Source organism: Hyperolius riggenbachi, chromosome 1 (genome assembly GCF_040937935.1).
Source record: "Hyperolius riggenbachi isolate aHypRig1 chromosome 1, aHypRig1.pri, whole genome shotgun sequence".
Lineage (NCBI taxonomy): Eukaryota > Metazoa > Chordata > Amphibia > Anura > Hyperoliidae > Hyperolius > Hyperolius riggenbachi.
This window is the reverse complement of record NC_090646.1, coordinates 354,417,550-354,442,493: the sequence shown is the minus strand read 5'-3', so window position 1 is coordinate 354,442,493 and position 24,944 is coordinate 354,417,550. Positions and strand designations below refer to the sequence as shown.

The 24,944-nt window shown below is 42.8% G+C and overlaps 1 protein-coding gene across 4 annotated transcripts in view; it reads left to right on the top strand.

Moving 5' to 3' along the window:
* Positions 1 to 24,944, top strand: part of NWD1 (NACHT and WD repeat domain containing 1) — a 113,935-nt gene that overhangs the window by 10,549 nt on the left and 78,442 nt on the right. For 3 of the 4 annotated variants that reach the window (XM_068234164.1, XM_068234161.1, XM_068234162.1), the window contains 3 exons: positions 7,477 to 7,562; positions 17,759 to 17,875; positions 22,534 to 22,888. In XM_068234164.1, the coding sequence (XP_068090265.1) occupies positions 7,477 to 7,562; positions 17,759 to 17,875; positions 22,534 to 22,888 (558 nt within the window). Of the gene's footprint in view, positions 1 to 7,476; positions 7,563 to 9,766; positions 9,805 to 17,758; positions 17,876 to 22,533; positions 22,889 to 24,944 lie in introns of those variants that run through there. The other variant, XM_068234163.1, reaches the window with a different exon arrangement.

Sequence of the window (24,944 nt, the reverse complement as noted above, 5' to 3'; positions counted from 1 at the left end):
CTCCTCCCTACTCAAATTAAAGTCAACACTAAAGGTACCGGCCCTTGACTCTATCCCACTTATCTCTTCCTTAACTCTCTCCATAAACATGTCAATCATTGGGTGGCTAGGGGGTGTAAAGCGACTTTTATTCCTAAGTCCAGTGTTCCTCAATGACAGCACATCCATACCTTCCCTATTTTCCACCGGAAAATCATGCCTAGTGTGACGAATATTACGAAAGTCGTGCGCGTAAGCGCCATCGACTTTCGCATGGTCGTGCACAGTTCCTGTCAGTCTTGGGTAAATGCACAATAGATGTCAATTTCCCTCTCTCTTACTGAGTACAGTAACCTCCCCCACATCCTGTGTCAGGAAAGAATTTCACAAGTAGCCAGACCACCTGGGGAGCAGCATTTGGTACATAGCTCATCTTTCCCCAAAAGGAAAACCAGCTCAAACTGGTTGAGATTCAAAATTTCCCTCCAAGCGTATAGCTTCACACAAAGGGAACGTTAACTTATTAATAATTCAAAATAGGTTTGTCACAGCAAGGCCAAAATTACATTTCCTGATACCTAGGAAACAGGTCTATAATTCACATGAATTATCCTTCTCTAGCTATCAGGAATCAATTGAGAAACCGCTTTATCCGGCATGCGTAGAGCAAATTCGTTAGCCTAGGCGTGTATAGTCTCATTTAATACAGAGTCGCATGCTGCTTATGAATATGGTCTCGGATCTGCGATGCACCCATCTGGGGCGGAATTACACAAATTATTAATAATTGGTACATTCCTTGCTCCAAGTCTGTGGGTGGTAACCTGACTTGCCAGGAGGTAACCCTGCCTCCAACACACCTACTTTCCAGGTAGTGACCGCCCCAAAACTCTGGTCAGTAAAAAGCGTTTGCAAGGAACTCCACCCAGTTCTTCAATTTACATCGACTAGGGAAGTCCAGACATGTGCTCACGGAAGAACCGGGCGCATGTTGTGTACAAAGGACTTTTAAGCTGAATGCCTACGTTTAAACTGGACTATTTTCTTCATGATTCAAATGGACTGCTCAGCTAACTAAGTAAGAACTTTCTGTTTTATTCCTTTTATTTTTAAGCTCTGTGTTTTATATGTTAATAGGTGTATATAACTGTATGTAATGCATTTGTGTTATTAAACGTTTAAAAATCGTTTAGCGGTTATGACCTGTTGCTGAACATACACAATCGTACCTATTCTCCTGAACTCGCTACCCTGTGTTTAATAGAAGTATACATTTATAACCCGTATGCGAGAACCCGGCCCAGACATAACGATCTGGCCCAGATTCTTGCATACTGCTAGGGGTTACTAAAGTGTTCTCGAAGTCCTAGTAAAATTACAGTAGCGGGCTGTGTAACTCGCTTGGTGGCAGATCTTTGAATTGTATATGTGTGTGGAGTGATTCGGTTGGTATCAGAACGCTCCCTTCGCGAGTCAGTTCCTCAAATTGCGAATGCGGGTTACCCTTCGTGATGAACAAATGACCGTGTAAGAGGATTTCTGACGCTGATCGATTTACCCCACCCGCAGACCGGCTCGCGGTCTGTGACAGTGTTTGGCAGCTTTTTGGGATTTGTGTATGTTCAGAACATCAACGGCAACGTTATTTGATTAACCTGCCAGAACAGATCAAAAATCTGTGGTCGATAACCGGTGCATTACCATTTATATAGACTAAACGTGTAGCACAGAGTTCCCCCCCCAATCTCTTTTCCTATCCTATCTTTTATTTGGCAAAAATGGCTGTAGCAAGATACAAGAAAATGTCAGTGGCAGACCTAGCAAACTTGTGTGAGGAAAAAGGCATTATGACGTATAGAAAAAAGAAAGCGCAATTGATTGACGACTTATTGCGACTGGATACCCAGCCAGAGCAGATGCTGGGAGAGCACACTCCTGGTTCAGACGGTGCTGTAACTGGGGCAGAGGAAAGTGAGCGGTTGGAGCAAAGCAACCCACTTCCAGACCCAGAGGAAAACGGGACCGCGTCTGAACCGGTCGCTGTAACTGCTGAGGAGCATGGTGGCCGGCAGGAGCCCGCCCATGCCAACCTGTTCTGTGTTCCTGATGCTGGAATGCAACCTGGATTACAAAGGCTGTTGGAGACAAATCCTGAGCTGTACATGCAGATCGTCAGAGAAAATGCTGACCGTGCAGAACGCCAGCGCCAGGCGGAAATGGAAGCCTCAGAGCGAGAAGCGGAACGGGCAGAGCGCCGCTGGCTTGCTGAGAGAGAAGCGGAAAGAGAGGAGAGAGCAGCCGCACGCAGACATGACCTTGAAATGGCCAACCTGCGAGCGCAAGGCCAAAATCCCTCGCAAAGTGCTCCGGAACCCCGGCCCACAGCAGGCCTGTTTGGGACTCCAAAGTTTAAATTCCCAGAAATGGAGAAGGGAACCGACCCGGACACTTATTTACACTCCTTTGAAAAGACTTGTCGTCAGCATCATCTGCCCCAGGAGCAGTGGGCGAGATATCTGACACCCAACTTGCGGGACAAAGCGCTTGAGGCGTTTGTGGACTTACCCGCTGACAAGGACAATGACTATGCTGCGATAAAAGCTGCGATTATCGCCAAATACCAGCTGACCCCAGAGGTCTATCGCAAAAAGTTTCGCTCCCTGCAGAAAGGCCACACCGACTCTTACACCGACCTGGAGAGTCGCCTGCTGACTGTGTTCAGGCAGTGGTCACGGGGCCTCAAAAAAGACTCTCACCAAGGTCTGGAGGACCTCATCGTGCAGGAGCAGTTGCTGAACTGCTGCACTCCAGACGTCCGGCAGTTTGTCTTGGAGCGGAAGCCGGACTCCGCCAAAACTGCAGCAGAACTTGCAGACACTTTTGTGGCCACCCGTGTGCCGGACAGCCGCAAACCTCCAGCCCAGAGCTGGAGAGGGGGGAGACCTATGCAACCCAGCTCTCCTCCCCCTGCTAACCGTGGGAATCGGGTCCCACAGCCACAGAGGCCGGATGCTGCACCTGCTACTCATCCGCCTGATGCCACATATGTTCCGAAGTGCTACCACTGTGGACAGCGAGGACACCTCAAGTCTGCCTGCCCCGAGGTGAGGACGCCGTCTCCAGAGCCTAGCGCAGAAGTGGCTAGCGCATCCTCTACTGCACACGCCTACCTCGTCATGGGAGCAGCAAATCCTCGACTTTCCGGAAATCATCAAGTCGTGGAAGTTAACGACCAGATCGCTGTTGGTTTCCGTGACACAGGCGCAGAGCTTACCTTGGTTCGCTCTCATCTTGTAGCCAGGGAGAATTTCCTGCCTAATGAGCGTGTCACACTTGTGGGAGTTGGTGGCGCACACGCACGCATCGCCAAAGCTCGTGTTGTTCTCGATTGGGGAAGGGGCCGCCAGTCAAAAGTTGTGGGGGTGACAGATGACATCCCAGTGCCTGTGCTGTTGGGCACCGATCTTGGCACCCTACGATCCTTTTATGAACCTGTGATCAACACCCAGGATTGCCAGTCTGGACCCACTCAGGTACTGTACAAGCTTGGGGTGGGACAGAGGGAGGCAGCCAGGGTAATGGTACCTAGCCCTCCTAGGGAAGGAGGGAAGGAAGCGGTACCTGTTTCTAATGGACAGCTGTCCAGTCACGGTTTGTCTGACTCTAAACCTGTCACTGTTGTTCCAGATACCTGTGTACATGTGAAAAATGAACGTAACTGTGATGTTAATGTTGTACCAGATGTTGCTAATAGCTTTCATGCTGAATCTCACAGTGCTAAAAATGATGTATGTTCAAATGTGACAGTCTCTAATCTAAGAGGTAACAGTCTTGTTTTGCCTGGGTCATATCCGTCCAGGGCAGTGGAAGCAGGCCAGGTGTCAGAGCAGGCAGCTGGGGGCCTAGACCTCCCCTCCTGCTATGACAGCCAGAGTGCTCCACCATTGTCTGCTGTTAACAAACAGCTGGTGGAGACAGGCCGCGCCTTCCCTGTCTCACCCTTGCATGTCTTCCCCTTGCAGAAGCAACCCAGTGCAAAACTGCCCACAGGTCCACCCTCTATCCTTCCTGGAGAAGGGGCAAGCCTCGCCACCCCGGTAAAGGCTAATTCGTTTTTTAAAATGTACTCTAATGTCCACCTAGGTTGTGCTGACCAAAATGTTGTGCCAAGGTGTAGTCAGTTAGAGCAGGGGTATGCCACGCTGCTTCCAGATTCGCAGGCTGACACCCGAGAGTCAGGAAGTGACCCGGATGTCAGCCAGCGACTCTCTCCCTTACAGGAAGCGCTACGCAAACCCAGCCAGGCCTTTAGCGGTAAGCCTGTTGGTGTGCATCGCACCGTCTGCAAAGCGGACACTGGGACACACCGGACCATGAGGCCTTATGCTTCTGGTGAGTTGTCTAACGGGCAGTCAGATAAGAAGTCGAGAACCCGTTCAGTAGCTAAGCGCCGCGTAGAGCGGGTCATGCAGACCCACTCTGTGCGTCCGTCTGGTAGGGGAGAGATGTGACGAATATTACGAAAGTCGTGCGCGTAAGCGCCATCGACTTTCGCATGGTCGTGCACAGTTCCTGTCAGTCTTGGGTAAATGCACAATAGATGTCAATTTCCCTCTCTCTTACTGAGTACAGTAACCTCCCCCACATCCTGTGTCAGGAAAGAATTTCACAAGTAGCCAGACCACCTGGGGAGCAGCATTTGGTACATAGCTCATCTTTCCCCAAAAGGAAAACCAGCTCAAACTGGTTGAGATTCAAAATTTCCCTCCAAGCGTATAGCTTCACACAAAGGGAACGTTAACTTATTAATAATTCAAAATAGGTTTGTCACAGCAAGGCCAAAATTACATTTCCTGATACCTAGGAAACAGGTCTATAATTCACATGAATTATCCTTCTCTAGCTATCAGGAATCAATTGAGAAACCGCTTTATCCGGCATGCGTAGAGCAAATTCGTTAGCCTAGGCGTGTATAGTCTCATTTAATACAGAGTCGCATGCTGCTTATGAATATGGTCTCGGATCTGCGATGCACCCATCTGGGGCGGAATTACACAAATTATTAATAATTGGTACATTCCTTGCTCCAAGTCTGTGGGTGGTAACCTGACTTGCCAGGAGGTAACCCTGCCTCCAACACACCTACTTTCCAGGTAGTGACCGCCCCAAAACTCTGGTCAGTAAAAAGCGTTTGCAAGGAACTCCACCCAGTTCTTCAATTTACATCGACTAGGGAAGTCCAGACATGTGCTCACGGAAGAACCGGGCGCATGTTGTGTACAAAGGACTTTTAAGCTGAATGCCTACGTTTAAACTGGACTATTTTCTTCATGATTCAAATGGACTGCTCAGCTAACTAAGTAAGAACTTTCTGTTTTATTCCTTTTATTTTTAAGCTCTGTGTTTTATATGTTAATAGGTGTATATAACTGTATGTAATGCATTTGTGTTATTAAACGTTTAAAAATCGTTTAGCGGTTATGACCTGTTGCTGAACATACACAATCGTACCTATTCTCCTGAACTCGCTACCCTGTGTTTAATAGAAGTATACATTTATAACCCGTATGCGAGAACCCGGCCCAGACATAACGATCTGGCCCAGATTCTTGCATACTGCTAGGGGTTACTAAAGTGTTCTCGAAGTCCTAGTAAAATTACAGTAGCGGGCTGTGTAACTCGCTTGGTGGCAGATCTTTGAATTGTATATGTGTGTGGAGTGATTCGGTTGGTATCAGAACGCTCCCTTCGCGAGTCAGTTCCTCAAATTGCGAATGCGGGTTACCCTTCGTGATGAACAAATGACCGTGTAAGAGGATTTCTGACGCTGATCGATTTACCCCACCCGCAGACCGGCTCGCGGTCTGTGACACCTAGTACCAAAGAAATGCTTAAGTTTGATATTGCGAAAGAAACTAAAAAGCTCTTGATCAAGCACAAAAAAGTCTGGTTTATGAGTTGGGCAAAAAGAAAGTCCATAATTCAGTACTCGTTCCTCAATGGCAGATAGTTCATGGCTGGAGATATTCACTACTAGTGAGGGACCTTCTGATCCTTTCTCTGTCTGAGGGTCATCTGGCCTTTGGCCAAATGGCCAAGGAGGAGGAGAAGGAGAGGGGGCAGGAGGTACAAGCAAAGTAGGCTCCAAAGGCCGAAACAGTGGGCTGTCGCCGCTAAAGCCTTATTTTTTTGACCATGCTGTCATTTTAATGACTGATTAATAAAGAGCTAATTTATACTTTTCTACTTTTGGTGGTGCCAGCCTCGTTTCTACATTGGACTACTGAGGATTCTGAGGATACAGGAATCCAAGGCTTGGGCACACAACAGTTCCTTCCTATGGATGAGTGCTCCTCCAACTTCTGTTTTTGATATATATTAGATCATGTATTTATTGATAAAATTATCCAATAAAAAAATCATAATAAAATAGTGCTCTTACTTTCAGCTATATATGTGTATGAACTGTCACAAGACAATCATGTTTTCAGTTGAATACTGTGGCTTAAAGTGAACTAGAGACGAAGCACCCTCATGTATTTTACCACATATATCAGTGGGAACATTAGAGAAAACACCTACCCTGCTCTCTGTTTCATTCTTCACTGCTCAGCCTGCTTCTAATCAGCCCTGATAAAATCCCCAACTGAGCATTCAGTCTGGCTTTACTCAGGAATCATTATTGCTGAGTCTTCTCTGATGTCTTTTCAAGCCCAAGCCTGCCCCCTTCTGGCTCTGCTATAATAATTCAGCAATAATGATTCCTGAGCAAAGCCAGACTGAATGCTCAGTCCGGGATTTTATCAGGGCTGAGTAGAAGCAGGCTGAACAGTGAAAAATAAAACAGACAGCAGGGTAGGTGTATTCTCTAATGTTCCCACTGATATATATGGTAAAATACATGAGGGTGCTTTGCCTCTGGTTCACTTCAAAGTATTGTTGATTCTGTAACCAACAACTAATGAACACTGCCTCTATTGTAAGCACAGCAACTTGAACATAACAAATGTCTCAAAATGTTAATTCTCGCTTACTATAAATCAGCCAACTATAACAGGTTAGTCAGGGCCGGATTTATACTTTTTACCGCTCTACACGCAACCCGACCGGACCCGCAGCATGCTACCCGCAACCCGACCTGTACCCAACCCAAAATGAAAGCGGGTACCGCTCCCTACTTTGGGTAACCCGCTGGTACCCGACCCGATGAAGGCCTCAGTGGTTTCTGGACCACAGTGTGAGAACAGATTTTGGAAAGGAAATATAGTTTGCACATGTCATATAACTAAGGTTACGCTTGCTATAGGAACTTTAAACTGAACCTGGGAGCTAAGTTGAGCAGCTGAAAGGTTTAGAACCCAAAACAAGTTAGCATGCAGGACAAACTTGTCATTGAGATGGCTGTCTATGATATCCAGCTTAATGATGATTGTCCTTACTTTGTTTATAAATTATATTTGTTTATAATGATAATTTAACATAATATATCCTTTTCAGATATGGCAGAGGAACGTGATACGCTAATGCAGCTGGCCTATCCTGAGGTGCAAGCCTTCTGTCACAAGCATGGTCTAAAATTTGAGGTAACCGCTCATTCCTTTGAAGGGCTTCTCCACTTTAGTACATCAATTTTCGTAACATATAGAACTACTGTACAGATGATGTTTTGTAACTAACATCAGCATCATCTGACTTTTTCCTGTAGCTTCTGTAACTTTTTTTAAGTCATTTACCTGAAACAATGGACTAAACTTAGTCTAAAACATATACAGAATTATCCTTTCTGTTTGTGTCTGTGGTTCAGTGGTCTGCACAAAGCAACAAGTACAACCTATTGCATCCTTTCATGCTGCACATGTTTTGCTGGGATTACTGCACTGACACATCTATTCCCCAGGGAAGGAAGATTCTTCCGATCCACAAGGATGCTGGATATGGTTCCGTACAAAGTTGGGAATGATCACTTCTATCTCAGTAAAAGCTGACAAGCATGCAAGGCAGCTTTCACAGAGCCTTAAAGAGAATCTGTATTGTTAAAATCGCACAAAAGTAAACATACCAGTGTGTTAGGGGACATCTCCTATTACCCTCTGTCACAATTTTGCCGCTCCTCGCCGCATTAAAAGTGGTTAAAAACAGTTTTTAAAAGTTTGTTTATAAACAAACAAAATGGCCACCAAAACAGGAAGTAGGTTGATGTACAGTATGTCCACACATAGAAAATACATCCATACACAATCAGGCTGTATACAGCCTTCCTTTTGAATCTCAAGAGATCATTTGTGTGTTTCTTTCCCCCTGCAGCTATCTTCCACTGAAGTGTCAGGTTGTTTCTTCCTGCAGAGTGCAGACAGCTGTGCTTGTATGTAATTCCTCAGTATGTGAAAGCCCAGCCAGCTCAGAGGAGGATTTATCCAGCTTGTAAAAGATAAGAGAGAAGAGAGAAGCTACCCTTATCTAAATAATACACAGGAAGTGTGCATAGAGGAGGGAGATGCATCACAGAACCACAACACTGAAGAACTTGGCAGCCTTCCAGACACAGGCTGACAAGTCTGACAAGAGAGAGATAAGTTGATTTATTACAGAGATGGTTATAGTAGAACGTGCTGCAGTAAGCCAGAACACATTAGAATAGCTTTTGGAACTTGTAGGATGATAAAAAACAGGATGCAATTTTTGTTACGGAGTCTCTTTAAGGTGGCCACACACCATACCATTTTTGAATATCTACTCAATTCAAGAATAGCAATCAATTTCTCTGACTGATTGTAACATTTCAAAAATCTGACCAATGTACCACACACCTATGTTCACTTTTTCCACAATCATGCATAAAATAATTGAAAGCTCAGAAAAAATTGATTGGAACTGTACATCAATCCATCACACACCATACAATTATTGATAAAGTTTGGTCTGAAATTTCCAACATGTCCAATCCCCCCCAAAAAAAAAAAATGGGAAATTCGATTGGATTTATCGATCAAAAACAAAGATAAACTCTCGATTTTTCGGGACAACCAATCGAAATTGTCAAATTGGTGAAAAATTGGATCTTTTAATTGTATAGTGTGGCCAACTTCTGAGCAATGCCTTGTTACAGTACAGTAATCTCCATAGTGATCACAATTATGTCTATGTAGAAGAAAATGTGGCTTTTACCTGGGAGCTGAACCTGACCCTCCTACCCATGCCCAGGCCAATGACTTGGCTCACTGAGAGAAAAGGAGAAGGTAGGCGGGGAGCTGTGTCTCTGTCTGGGTGTGAATGGGAGGGTTGGGGTCAGCTTCTGGGCTAAAGCCAAACTTTCAGCTGTTTAGATAGGTGAGATGGGTAATTTTACCATTCTTCAGCAAGAGTGCACATACTACTAAAGTGGTGTGGGGGACTTTTTATTAGGCTGCCTGGGTTCTTTTTCTATCACTATAGTGAAAATTTTTAAAATTTAAAATGACAAAAACACATACAAATAAGAAGTACTTTTCTTCCAGAGTAAAATGAGACATAAATAACTTTTCTCCTATGCTGCTGTCACTTACAGTAAGTAGTAGAAATCTGACAGAACCGACAGGTTTTGGACTAGCCCAGCTTCCTTTGGGGGTTTCTCAGGGGTTTCTTTATTTTCAAAAGCACTAAGTGAATGACAGTTGCTCTGCCCAACTGCCAAAATGTGTGCAAACAGGTAGAGGGGCAGTCTGCATCTATATAAATCCTTTTCAGAGATTGTCTCTTTAGAAATAATAAAGGCCATGTGGAGAATCCCCCATGAAGAGATGGACTAGTCCAAAACCTGTTTGTTCTGTCAGATTTCTACTGCATGCTGTAAGTGACAATAACATAGGAGAAACGTAATTTATGGCTCATTTTACTCTGCAAGCACCATACTTCTTATTTGTAAGTGTTTACATGTATTTTAAATGTTACAGTTTTCACGATAGTGGTCCTTTAATAAAGGTTTTACTGCACTTTGGGTCTGTTTTACAATATATGCAGTTGATTTGATGTGTCAGAAATCCAGTCACATATACCCCGGGAAGTTCGGTCAGGACAGTGGTGATGCATCAGCTGTTTTCACGGCATTGTGTTACTTCGGCAGAGAGGATGCAGGAGCAAAGTGAGGAAGCCAAGCAGAGAGGCATGGAGCTTTTCCCGCCCAGCTATGCTTTGTATTGTTGGCTGCAAGAGTAGTACAAACTTGTACTGCTCTTAGCTTAGACATTTGAGATCAATACTTTAAAATTCCCTTTTATGTACTTAGTAAATCCACATGGAGCAGGCACCAGCGATGAAAATAGTTGTCTCTTTATTGATCACATTGATTAAAATCAGCAGTGATATAACAACGACAGACCGCTGTTTCGAGCCATGGGGCTCTTTATCAAGTTGTCAAAACTGCAATACACACAATCACCTTCCACCACTCCTTATATACAAAAGTAGCACCAATCGGTGGTCAGTGTTTGAATCAACGAATCACAGTGCATAAACAGCATGGAGGACCTGATGGGGAACAGTGTGATACACCAAAAAACACACACCCTAGATCAAACCACTCCCACTGAGTATGAATATTGGTAAAAAAGTGCTTAAAAATTCTCACCTATTATAAACAAAATAATCTCCAGCTTCCCTGACTTCATATCTGGACATGGAGAGAGCTTCCAGCCAGCTACACGGTTTGCAATGTAAAAAACGCCATTTTCGCCAGCTCCAGCCAATCAGCTTGTGACAAATGTTAACCAATGAAAGGCCCCTATGACTCCAAGCGGCGACCAATCCGCTTCAACATACGCATCAACCAATAGGCTATGCGTACGTCACAACGCGTCACACGCGGCGGCCAATCCGCATATACATGCGGCCCGGCCAATGGGCAACGCGTAAAACACGACGCTTGAGAGGCAACGACCAATCCGCCTCAACATACGCATCAGCCAATGGGCCATGCGTACGTCACAATGCGTCACACACGGCGGCCAATCCGCATATACAAGCGGGCCTGCAAATGGGCAACGCGTATAACACGACGCTTGGAAGGCGAAGACCCATCCGCATACATATGCGGACCAGCCAATGGACAACGCGCATATCGAGGCATATCAAAGAAGGCGGCCAATCCACAGTCATCAGCAGCGCAGACACAGTAAACAATGCGCACAATGTGACGCAATAGAACGCTGGCCAATAGGCATGTAAGCACAAATGACCATTCATGCGTCCTGTAGCCTGCATAATAGGCATAAAGAAAGAACCGCCTCCTCAAGATAACCAATAAAATTCATATTGGTTGCTCCAACACCATATACGGTGACCAAAATGCTCTCCCCACCTCCAGCATCACAGGAATCAAAAATCAAAATCAGGAAAAGACTAGAAAAATCCTATAATCTCTCACTGTGTCATTACAAAAAGTTTTTTTGACTCAAACACCACACACCGTCTACCACATAAAATAATAAAAATTATTTTGCAAACAGTAAAGAGACAGACAAGCCACATGAATCCTAGCGATTTCAAATGCAAAAGGACAGATCATAGTCTAAGTTTAAACCTCCAACCTCTACTCAAAACGCCCAATTTTTTGATCCAGAACGCTTCACGTCTGGATAGCTCTTTATCACGATCCCTCCCCCCTCTCCACCCAATTGGAACCCCATCAATTATTTGGACTCTCAATTGTGAGACATTGTGGCCCACCTCTACAAAATGCCTGGCCACAGCCTGAGTGCTATCACCATTTCTGATGGCAGATTTATGGGAAGAGAGTCTCACTTTAAGAGCCTTTGTGGCTTTGCCCACGTAGGCTTGACCACACGGGCACTTAAGTAAATAGACCACAAATGTAGAATTACAATCATAATGCTCTCTAATGGTAAATGCTGTACCCTTGGAGGGGTGTCTAAAGACATCTCCCTTAATTATGGAATTACAAAGATGGCAACTAAGACAGGGGTATGTACCTTTCCTCCCCTCTCTAGGTTTATGTGATCTAGCTTTTGTATGTACCAATTTGTCCCTAATCGTGGGGGCTCTCTTAAAGGATGCCAGAGGGGGATAACGGAATTCTGGGACCCTGGGGAAGGCTTCTCTTTTATGTACCTAGGAATAGGTATTTAAAGAGGAACTTTACTGAATACAAGTTAATGAATAAAACAGATTATTTTACAATCTTCATTTAGGGCTCGTTCACACTAAGGGCATTTTCTGCCTTTTTTCAAGCGCAGGCGATTTTTAAAATCGCCCCCAAAACACTTGTGCAATGAAGGTCTACGAGAAGGTTCATATTATATCGTGCGGTTCGTGCACTGTGCGTTCAGCAAAGCGGTCCCTGGACCATTTTTGAGGCGATTCCGCTTCAATGGAAGGTATAGGCAAAACGCTCACAAAATTGCTTTGTGCAGCGATTGTGTTTGTGTTTTTAAGAATAAATACACTTTTTATTTATTCTTTTCCAGGTCAAAGAGTTCACTTCCTGACTTACGCAGGAGTGTAATGGTCCCTTACAGATTATTTAGTAATTTGTTAGCCTTTTGTGAAATCTTTCCTCTCCCTGATTTACATACTTAAAGGAATAATATCGATACCCAAGTGTTCTAAAATGACAGTGTGCAAATAATGTCTAAGTAGCTGTGTAAACATTTTCCTACTTTTCATGTTAAATATCAGAGGCAAAAACTGTAATTTATTGAGGGTAGGATTTAGCTATATTGGGACAAATTAATTGCAGAAGGGGTGTCTGCTTCAATGCACAGCCAGAGTTGCATATCAGACTACAGAAAGCAAATATCAAACATATCAAACTCTGAAAGCAAAAACAATATGAAAAGCTGTGACAATTAGTTACATTTCCTCTGCTCTCTTCAGACACTTCAGTCAGAAACAGAGCTCCCAACAGCTGCAGCTCCTGTGTCCTGTCTCTCTCTGTCACACACAGAGCTACACATAGAGTTAACTGATCAAGTGTGAGGGGAATTTCCCCTCTCCTCATGGCTCAGTCAGCCGTCAGTTTTGAAGATTGAATGTATTTTGATAACAGTAAACAAAGAAGTTGCTACTAAAATGTGTACACCAGTACTTAGCAGCACTTCCCAAACAATTCCTGTGTCAATTGAAAAAAATATGTGAATCGATAGTATTCCTTTAAATTTATCACGGGTGATGATATCTTTAGGGCTTTTTCACACCAAAAAGCTCTAGCAATTAACGATTTTGGGGCGGTTTTATAATGATTTTTTGCAAGCAACTTTGAAACATTTCCACAGCAGTTTTGCTTTTCTATACTTGTTACAGAATCCCAATTGCTTAAAAAATGCTAAATTGCTTTGCAATTTTAATAAAAACGGTTCAGTTTGGTATGTAATAGCCCATAGGATTAAATTGTCCAAGCACTGTTCAAATTACTGGAAAAAGCTGGCAATCAGAAAAGCTCTTCACAATCACTCTTGGTGAAACTATTTATAGAGCTTATATTCCCATAAAGGGCCCCTGTAGATAAACTAGATTTAATAGCATGCCCAAAGTGTCGAGACCCATCCCTGACACTATTACAAACAGAAACAGTATGTTGTGGTGCTGTGATTTCATCCAGGTCTTATGGCAGGCAGGAGGCATTAGCCCTTTCCTCTCCAATTACTCATATCCCCAGTCAGGTCAATCTTCTCTTGTGCTTACTTCATAGCGCTGAGCTATTGGAAGGTGAAGACATACCTGCTTTAATTAAATTTGAACATTTGTTTTTAATGTCGGCTAAAAAGGTGATTTTAAAGAACTGACTGGAGTCCACACAACAGAACATAGATTTACTTGTGGGACTGCTAAAACATTTAGGGCTCATTCACACCAGAGCCCTTTTTCAGCGTTTTAATGCAAAGTCTATACTTTGCGTTTACCAAGGTAAAAGGAAAGTCCATAGACTTTTATTTTACCTTTCACACCCGACGCTGCATTTTGATGCGTTGCGTTACGAAGCATCTGGGCACATTTTATAGTCAGAAATCGGCGTTTCCCCGTCGGGTTAATTGATACGACCGCCGCTACTCAGCGTCGCACCAGACTCCCGACGACAGCCGCAGGCTAGTAAAACACGTGCAGGAGAACGGCTCCTGCACGCGTTGTTAGATGTAAAACAGGCCTAAGGCTAGGTGCACACATAACATAATATGAAAAGCTGAATTTTATGTCATGTTTAATTTTTAGGTTGTGTGCGGTTTTTGTGCATTTTTTACTGCGTTTTTACTGCGTTTTTGGTCCATTTGTGTTAGCGTTTTTTTACCTCAAGATGCGTTTTCCAAGCGTTTTGTGTTCGTTTTAATGCGTTTGTGCTTCACATATACAAAACGCATATGCGTTTGTATGCTTTTTTCATGCATTTTTCTTTTGCGTTTTATGCAAATCACTAGAAAGACAACAGGAAGTGGAAATACATCACTAAATTACTAAACAATTTTTTTTAGCAAAAACGCATAGAAAAACACATGGAAAATGCATACCATTGCATTTCCATTGACTTTCATTATATGCATTTTTAAACATTATGCAACAAAACATGTTTTCAAAAACGCATGTTTCAGAAACCGCATATGGGAGATATAAAAACAAATCAGTGCAATCCTTCTTCAAAACTTAAGAAAAAGAAGGGACACCGAAAACCCAATATAGTGTAGTAAGTTGGGTGATGGGTAAATGGAAAAGTATATGATAGATATACTCACAAGTCAAGGTTACCAATTAGGCAACCACTGTGTAGGCAGGTGAGCCTGTCCTCACTCAGGATTAGGATGTCGCTCTCTGTAGATTAGGAGAAGAAAGGGAATTCAACCCCTCCACTAGGGGTGGATGCTGATATTGTAAGGAGAACAGAGGCACCAACAGAATAAAATATATCCAAAAACTTTAAAATTCCTCGGGAGGCGGTGGTGGACTCATCTCACCGAAGCAGACATGATACTGTCGGTTATAGTACAAACAAATTTAATTTATATACTCCAACATACAGCGCAACATGTTTCGTGGGTATATTCCACCTTCTTCAGGCAAGAACGAACAGGAGTACACACAGTGCAGTCTTAAGGTCACGATAAGCACCTTTGCACTGTGTGTACTCCTGTTCGTTATTGCCTGAAGAAGCGGGAATATACCCACGAAACGTGTTGCACTGTATATTGGAGTATATAAATAAATTTGTTTGTACTAAAACCGACAGTATCTTGTCTGCTTCGGGGAGATGAGTCCACCACCGCCTCCCGAGGAATTTTAAAGTTTTTAGATATATTTTATTCTGTTGGCGCCCCTGTTCTCCTTACAACTTCTTCAAAACTTGGAGAAGCTTTATAGAAAAAATTTTACAAGAAGCCAGATTGTCCAGTTGACAATGCAACAAAACATGCATTTTTAAAAGCGCATGTTTCAAAAAACGCATATGCGAGACATAAAAACAAATCAGTGCAATCCTTCTTTAAAACTTGGAGAAGCTTTATAGAACAAAAATTCACAAGAAGCCAGATTGTCCCGTTGATGAGGTATTTTGAAGACATAGATTGGTATCTGAAGGGTAAAATCGGGGGATACTTAGGCCTTCTCGAAATATACCTTGGGGAGAAGAGGAGATACCAGAGAACTGTGTCGTGTGGGATGGCAAATATTGGAGGGGGTGTTGGGGGAGATCTTTTCAGGACTATGTGTTTTGTTGTGGTTTGTAAGTTGATGATATGCAGTATTAGTTAGAATGAAATCTAGAAATGATGTGATGAGTCCCCATGGATGACATGCTGAAGGCTATGGCCACACTGACAATAGTAGGTGTTTTGAACAGAGTTGGAATGTCATAAAAAAAAAGTATGGTGGCTGTTGAAATGTCTGATCTGTTGGGTGGGGACCTTAGAACTATGTATGGTGGTTGTCATTGAAGAGCCTTTAGAAAAGAAGATCGCAATCGGTTTTCTGTACCGATTGTCATTGACGGGCCATATCAAAATTGTATGTTTAGGTCCTAGCAGACTGCAGCCTTGGGGGTCTTCCTTTGGGAATCTGGCACTTCAGCTGCAGCAGAGCTTTCTTTTCATGAAGTCCCCTATTGTCTCTGACTGTCCCCATGTTTGTTTAATTAACAAGGGTTTCCCTTCACAGGCAGATCACAGTTAAGTGTGAATTGCTGAGCTGAAAAGAAGAGCCCTTTGGTGAAAAGAAGAGCCCTTTGGTGCAGGGCTGAAACAAGCTTTCCTCTCAGCATGACCGAGACCTGCTGGCTCCACTGAGAGCAAATTGAAAACAAATACTACATATGATTTTTGCTTATTTACGGAATACTGTACCTAGGATTGTTATGAGAGTTGTATCATTTGGTTTGTGGTGTCTAGCTGAACATTTTGGTACCAGGTTGAGGGGCAAGGGGTACGCCACAACCAAGTTAGTAAACCTCTCAGGAACTGCACCTTCTACGGTAGCCAAGTCTGATGTCATAGGAATTGTCATATTCTGAAGAATATGAATCTGTTATCAGTGCAAATATGGCATTTATCGTTTTGAATTACAGGGGTATACAAGTTTAAACCAAAATCTCCTTCCAAGGAGGTGAATTGTGATTGGTTGTAAACAGGAAGGGGGCAGGCTTGGTCCCACCCCAAAACTAGCTTCAATAAAACCAAGCTTCAGGCAGGGAGGAGCAGTCCTCCCTTGTGTAACATCACCTGATCAGGGCAGCCAGAGGACCATGTGGTTGGTGGCCATTTTCCGGAACTGAAACAAAGGACTTTGATTTGTGTTTTCCAAAGCGGACATATTTTCACCTGAACTTAAGTATTCGTTTATTTCTTCGCTTCCCTTTATTTTTATACTGAGCTACTCTTGTCTCTATTATAGTTATTTTTAACGATTTTCTGCATATATTAATAATTGCATATTGCATTTATAATAAAAGACTCTAAAGTCATTTATTTGCTCAGCTACACCTACTATTCAGCCACACATGATGAATCCTAGCTTTCCGAAGAGACGCTACTACAGTTCATATAGCCAGATAGAATAGAGTGTGTTTTAACCGTTTTTATCTGCAGGTTTTAGAATCAGTGAGGTTAGGTCTTCTGCCCTTCTGCAGAAATAGTGGCAGTTTTGTACCCTGAAAAGTGTGTAATTTGTGTTACTGTAACTCACAAGCTCCCTTCTAGCCTGTCTGCTTCCAAAATTCCAACGATTTCAGCTCATCAATTGCGTCCACGAAATTGGATGGTTTGTGTGCTGAAACCGATTGGAAGGCATTGTGCAGTCCGGCCACCAGGGGGTTTGTGACAGTGGTCACCTTCTCCCAGGGGCCAGATTGGAGATAGCCAGAGCTCCTGACAGGTCCAAGGGCACATACAGTATATATTAGTACCCTAAAAATATTTTACAGGTTTCCAAAAGGTCTGCTTATCTCTAACTAATTATTATTTAGTGGATTTATATAGCACCAACAAATCAGGCAGCGATGTACAATAAATAAGGTTACAGACAACGATAACAGTGGTGACAACACAACTGATGATGTCAACGTGTTATTTATTATTATTATTGGTTTATAAAGCACCAACATATTCCATGGCGCTGTACAAAGTAAGAAAACAAACAAGGGGTACATAATGATACAGAGAATGATATACAATGATTAGTATGGTTTATTAATGCTGCACAATTAATACCAATTCTTTAACACTTGTGGGGCAATTATCGGCTGTGTAACACTGCTTTTTCTTAAATTGATGTATTAGTAATATAATGGTACGTATTGACTTCTATATTACAGGTGGTAGACATGCGTTGGGGAATAAGAGATTATGCCTCCGTTGACCACATGACAACAGATATTTGTCTGAAGGAAATTAAAGCTTGCCAGAAGACTTCTGTTGGACCGTATTTTATTGTGAGTAATTTGGGCAATGCCATAGCCCACAATGTAAAAATGTTTAAAGTAGTGCATGTCTCCCCATTCATGCACATAAGCATGTCTCCCCATTCATGCACATAAGCAATCAATCACCAGAAATGTCATTGAGAATTGTCCGAATATTGCAGTACTGTACTATGTAATTAATCCTTTGGAATTCCACCCCTTACCTGCTCAATAGAGATTTAATAACAGGGCTGATCACAATCTCATTCATTAAACTTCCCAAAATAAATCAAAAGTTGATCAATCGGAGATGATGGAGCCACAAATTTTCAGCAGATTCAATTAAATTAATTAAATCACCTGGAAAAATGGTCCCACAAATGTCCAACTTTATGGTGTAAAAGTCTATTTTCAAGTAAAATCCAAATGTACCTAATTGTAATTGCCTCATAGATAGAGACAAACAGCTTCTAAGGTAAACAGTTCACAGTAGGTGATCACCTGCACTAGGAAAACAAGTCAAGTCTTGCTAATGATTCAGATAGTGCTAAACAATATTGTCATGTTGGTTGTCACTTGCCTTTACAAATGATAGAAAACACAAATCTCCTGAGTATATTTAACTTCTAATACAAAGCTTAATATTCCTGAGGGAACCTCTAGTCTCACTGTGTAAACAACACAGGTGTGAAGCATACTGTGTACTTCTAAGCAGACTATGAATTTGTGTTTCTTAGACCATGGTTTCTCCTTTAGTACCACGCTGCTCTGCCCCCTTAAAGAGGAACTCCAGCCTAAACAAACATACTGTCATTAAGTTACATTAGTTATGTTAATTAAAATAGATAGGTAATATAATCTCTTACCCACACTGTTTTGAAAGAACAGGCAAATGTTTGATTTCATGATGGCAGCCATCTTTTTGGTTAAAAGCAGGTGACAAGGAGCATGAGACACAGTTCCAACTGTCCTGTGTCCTGAGCACCTCTCCCAGTTGCTAGGCAACGTAAATAACAACATAGGACATCCCATCATGCTCTGCACAGCATCAGGGGAAAAAAGCCCGGGCTTTTTTTCTTGGATGGGTGGAGCTTAGGTAAAAATGCAGCTAAAAATGATGCTTTGGTAAGAAAAACAAAGTTCTGATGCTGTGAAACTGTTAAAGAAACACCAAGCCTTTTCAGTCCTGCTGAGTAGATTTTTAGTCCGGAGGTTCACTTTAAGGACCAGAGTACTTTTTGCAGTTCTCAGCCAGTGATTACTGTGGTTGGCTCAAAGTAATCACATGGTAAGGAGCCAATAAAATTGGTTCCTGATGAGTGCATAGAACTCAGCACAGCAGTCTAATGATAGCCATGTTAGTGGCAGGAACTCATAAAGCCAATGTAGTTAATGTCAGGATTAAGTATCCATAAACACAACATAGATTTAACTGAAGGATATAAATATTGGTATGTACTCTCTTATAAAAAAAAAAAACTATGTATACCAAATAACCCCTGATACAAGTAAGATTATCTCAAGATCCCCTCAAGCCCCTTAACATATATACATTTATTAGCACTGCACCGAAATTATGTATAAACTATTTCCAAGCATTTCTTACTGCCTTAATAAATGAAAACACTTCTTTTTTTTTGGGGGGGGGGGATATGATTTATCACTTGGTAAAAATTAAATGTTATACTTACTATAACTAGTTGAAAACAAGAGGAATGTGTATGACATGCTGTGAACACAATGGCCCTTATTCAATTCATGTTTTCTGCCAAGTGATAGTTTCACACATTTTCAATAAAATGTCTTCCAAAGTTAACTTGAGATTAATTAAAAGGATTCATACTTACCTGGTGCTTCTTGCAGCCACCTGTAGTCTGTCCCCTCCCTTGGAGTGTCCTCGCTCCTGTCCGTTTTCCCACAGCCAGCCCTGGTAGTCGAGGACTACTGCACATGCGCGACTCTGGCCACATGCATCCTTGGTCGTGCTCCGTTGCGCCAGAGCAGTTTGTTAAAGAGGAACTCCAGTGAAAATAATGTAGTAAAAAAAGTGCTTCATTTTTTACCATAATTATGGATAAATGATTTAGTCAGTGTTTGCTCATTGTAAAATCTTTCCTCTCCCAGATTCACATTCTGACATGTATTACATGGTGACATTTTTACTGTGGGCAGGTTATGTAGCTGCTCCTAGCTGTTTTGGCTGTTAGAGACAGCTGTAAACAGCTAATTCCTGTCTGTGAACATTGTTACATTGTGGCAGTTTGCCCAGAGTACCGCGGTACTCAGAGCTTCTTGTGGGAGGGGTTTCAGCACAAAATCAGTCATACAGCGCCCCCTGATGGTCTGTTTGTGAAAATCATTATATTTCTCATGTAAAAGGGGGTATCAGCTACTGATTGGGATAAAGTTCAATTCTAGGTTGGAGTTTCTCTTTAAGGCTTGTTGGTTCAGTCAGGAACCTTACCAGACTTGACTGCAGGATAAAGGATTAGAAAAACAGACACCAAAAGGAGGCCACAGACTACAAGGGGGCTGGAGAAAGCCCAAGGTAGGTATAAAGCCTTGTGTTTAATTCATTTCAGGTACACTTTAAGCCACCAGCAAGCAATAAAATACTCAGAATAAATTTGACAGTACTCTCTTCCTACTTTTTGGTACTTTTTTTTTAATTTTAGAGTGCTGAAAAGTTATTTTAAACAGAAGATGAAAAATGGTCTCCTAGTAGAAAACTTAGGAGAAAAAGTGAATTGAATAAGTACCAGTGCGGCTTCTGCTCTGACTATAGTACACCACTGGGATTGTCAATGCTGGAAGGTTCATCTGGAGGAAGACCTCCAGGTTGCAGAAACAAAGCAGGTAAAAAAGGTGCATATGGCAAGTGGTTAAAAAGGGTGCCAAATACAGTACAATATTATTAGCGGCTTTTGCCCGCAGTATAATAAGGGCAATATTTTTTAATGGCAAAAAGAAGTCTCAATATGAAAATCATATAAAGGAAGTCTTAATATGAAAAACATAGGGAAATTTGCATAATGGCAATAGGAAGTCTTAATACAAAAATCAAATAGTGGAAGTCTCAATACTGAGGCACATCTCTGAATTTATATGACTGCAGTAGGAAGTATCAATACAAATATCACAGTCATTTCCCTGAGATGCCGCTAATCATGTGTTTGTGCCGGGGTGGGAAGTTAAGAGTTAGGTACCATGGGGGGGGGGTTAGGTACCATCAGAGGTGTTAAGGATTAGGCATCAGTAGAGGGAGGTATAAGGGTTGGCATCAGTAAAGGTAAAGTAAAAATTACAGCTTGTAGGAACATTTAAAGTAGTTGGGAAAATTCTGTTGACATGTTAACCCCACCGCACTTTTGCTGCACCTGCAGGTCACTTAAGGGGGACTGCTGTTGCTGCCTGTTGAACATAGGACTACATTTTGCTTGATCCATTGTGGTAACCATTCACTGCTAACACCCAGCTTACCAAGCTGAATTTTTATGGCTGCTATCCATTGTACACTTGTTTTGATAATCAGGTATTGAAAACGTACAACGTAAATAACTTCCATTATCATCCAAATACAGGAAATACAGCCATACTGATTTTGCAGTAAAAATAGTAGTAGTAGAAGAATTAGTAGTAGAGGAGCAAAGGTACCATCAATACTTCAATTCAATTCACACTCATAGTATATAAATAGTCTGTGGTTGTGAGTACATCACTATACAAAACATCCATGGACTACATCTCTATACACACACCCATAGACTAAATCTCCCATCATGCACTGCGGCAGTGGGGGACACGCAACTTTGCTGGAAACTTACAGGAGCGTTTTCAGGGAGAGGAGAGAAGGAATGATGGGGTAGCACACTATGGAGTGGCTTCTGGTGCATGGAGTGAGAAGGCGAACGATACTTATTTGTCAGTGTAGTTTAAATCCATTGTGCTTGAACTTTTGTCGATCTTGTGAAACACCTGTACACATAAAGATTCTCAACTGAGAAGGCCCTAATCAACCACCCTGACCAAATTCTGTCTGGTGTGTGTATGAAGCTTTACTTCAGAAAAAGTTATGATAACATAGTGTAATTCACAGCAGCTGCTTTGTAAACTGATCATATGCCAGCTGATTGATTGGTAGGTAACTTCTGAATTTGATTTGACTGTTGTCATTACAGTTTGCAGTTGACATCACTTCCATTTTCAGTGCCATTAGTTGTAGTGCCAGTGCTCTCTGCCACTTCCAATCATGAAATTCAATCACATTTTTTGCTCAAAAAAGAATTAAATTTTTTGATTGCTTTCGTAAAAAAAAAATGGTAAATTACATTTTCTTATTCTACTGTGTGTGGCCACCTATAGTGAAATAGTCGCACTGGCACTGTTCAGTAAGCCAGCACCTATTCAGTAAGGAGCTCTTGGGCAAAACTCCCTAACACTGCTTCTGCCTACTGAGTGCTCTCTAGTGGCTGCCTCGCAAGCGCTTTGAGTCCGTATAATTTGAGCCGAGTATAATTTTGGCTGATCAGTGTTCACCAGTGCTTTGCCCCTCAATGCGATCTATATAGATATATGGATATAGAAAATGATCTATGATTAGTATATGTTCTGTATGGGTATGTATCTATATTTTTCAGTCTATTTTGACTTTTTTTTTTTGTTTACATTTTTATATCTTGTTTACAAAGGGCTTAGTTGGTAATCGCTATGGCTATAGACCCATTCCTCGAGTTATTGGTGAAGAAGAATTTAATATCCTACATAAAAAGATACTTAAGGATGAAGCTGAAGCCCTGCTTTTGACCCAATGGTTTTGGAAAGATATGAACGCTGTTCCACCTGTCTTTGTATTTCAACCAGTCACGGTTCACCTCCCTCATTTTTCTGATAACAGTCCGTCCCATGCAGAGCTTCACATAAAAGAGACTAAGGAGTGGAAAAGAATTGAGGGACGTCTATCTAAAGCACTGCGATCAGCAGCAGAAGAAGCACAAAGAGAAGGTTTAATTACCTTACAGCAAAAACATAAGTATTTCAAATCAGGTTTGTAATTATATAAAGGATTTGTTTTCTCTTCTTACAGTCTATATGGCTGAACTATATTTGCAATGCCCCACTAGAAACACAGCTACATTTTTATAATCAAATCTTCTGTCAGGGCAATGCGGGCTCAACCTAGGGCATGTATTCTAAGGAGCTCCCTTGTTTTAGCAGATCACCCTCCGAAGCATAATGTGGGCAACAAAATCTTTTCTGCCATAGACTTCCAGGCCACACCTTTAGAATCATTCACAGTTGCTTTGGGACATCAACGGGGTTTATTTTCTCATCGAATTTATCTGATCACTCTGGAAATTCTTTGCTGAAAATTGTGCCATTAATGGGCAACTTTAGTCACATACCTTTAAAAAGACTCTGTACTGTAAAAAAATCAGTCTGGGGGATACTTACCTCGGGAGAGGGGGGCCTCAGGGTCCCAATGAGGCTTCCCTGACCTTTGTAGATAACAGGAATCCAGTGCTGGCTCCCCCGAATCCTCCCATGACAAGCTTGACAAGCAAGGATTTATTTACCTTGCTGGGATCCAGCGCAGGTGCAGTAGCGGCACTTCATTCGAGCTAGGTGGAAATAGCCGAGCCTGATCGTATCCGCTCTACTGCGCAGGCGCAAAAGTCTTCGCGCCTGCTCATTAGAGCAGGTTGATCGGGTTCGGCTATTTTCGCCTTAACCTGAATGAAGAGCGGCTAGTGTGCCAGGATCGCGGTAGGTAAATATTTACCTCGCCGCACTTCGGGAGACCCTGGCACTTGAAGGGAGGGACAGAGGAATCCCGTCCCGATGTAAGTATCCCCCAGAGGAGGTTTTTTCCATTACAAGTTTTCTTTAAAATAAATGGAAATCGACATTAAATAAAATAAGTCAGATACTTACATAAGGAGAGGGAAGGCTCTGGGTTGTATAAAGCCTTCCCACTCCTCTCTTGGTCCCCTTTCCAGTGCTGGCTTCCCGGTAGCAGTATTTAACCAATTTGGTCAAATACTGCTCCCGCTCTGCCGTGAAGGAGGCTTCAGAGATCCTCAGGAGCTCAAATGCTTCCGAAGACGAGCTGCTCCATACTGCACATGTGGGAGCACCCTCCCTCTCTCGCACACTCACGCGTGTACAGTATGGAGCCGCCTGTCTTTGGGAAGACTCGGCACCCAAAGACTTCCAAAGTCCCCCGCGGCAGGGGATTCAAACCGAGGAGCTGCTGCTGCAATGAGGGGACCGAGAGAGGAACGGGAAGGCTCTAAAGCAGGGGTCCCCAACCTTTTTGAGCCCGGGGCCCACTATCCCGACCAAAATTTTCTCCGGCCCCGGAGCTCCGGGGGGGGGGGGGGGGTATTGTTGGGGGCGTAGCTAATGGCGGCGGCAGCACCCCCTTTTTTCCCAGATTTTGATTGTAGTATATAGGTAAGTAGGTATCTAGGTATAGTTGCCCCCAGTATAGGTAGCTAACACAGTTGCCCCTGTATAAGGACTATAGTTGCCTCAGTATAGTTAGGTAGTATAGTTACCCCAGTATAGTTAGTATAGTTACCCCAGTATAGCAAGTACAGTTACCTCAGTATAGCTAGTACAGTTACCACAGTATAGCAGGTACAGTTACCCCAGTATAGCAAGTACAGTTAGCCCAGTATAGCAAGTACAGTTAGCCCAGTATAGCAAGTACAGTTAGCCCAGTATAGCAAGTACAGTTAGCCCAGTATAGCAAGTACAGTTAGCCCAGAATAGCAAGTACAGTTAGCCCAGTGAAGCAAGTATAGTTAGCCCAGTATAGCTGCCCCAGTGTTGCCAGTACAGTTAGCCCAGTGTAGCCAGTAGTTACCCCAGTATAGCTGCCCCAGTGCAGCTAGGAGAGGTGACCCCCCCCCCCCCCCCGCGCGCGCGCGCGCGCGGCCACCGCTTCTGTTACCTTATGAGCGGGCGGTCGCTTCCTTATATTCCCCATAGCTCTTCTCCTCTTGCAGCATCTCGTATTACAGCAGCGCTTCCCGCGTGGCTGCTGTAAGGAAGGGAAGGAACAGCGGCTTCCTGTAGTGGCGATCACCGTTACCAT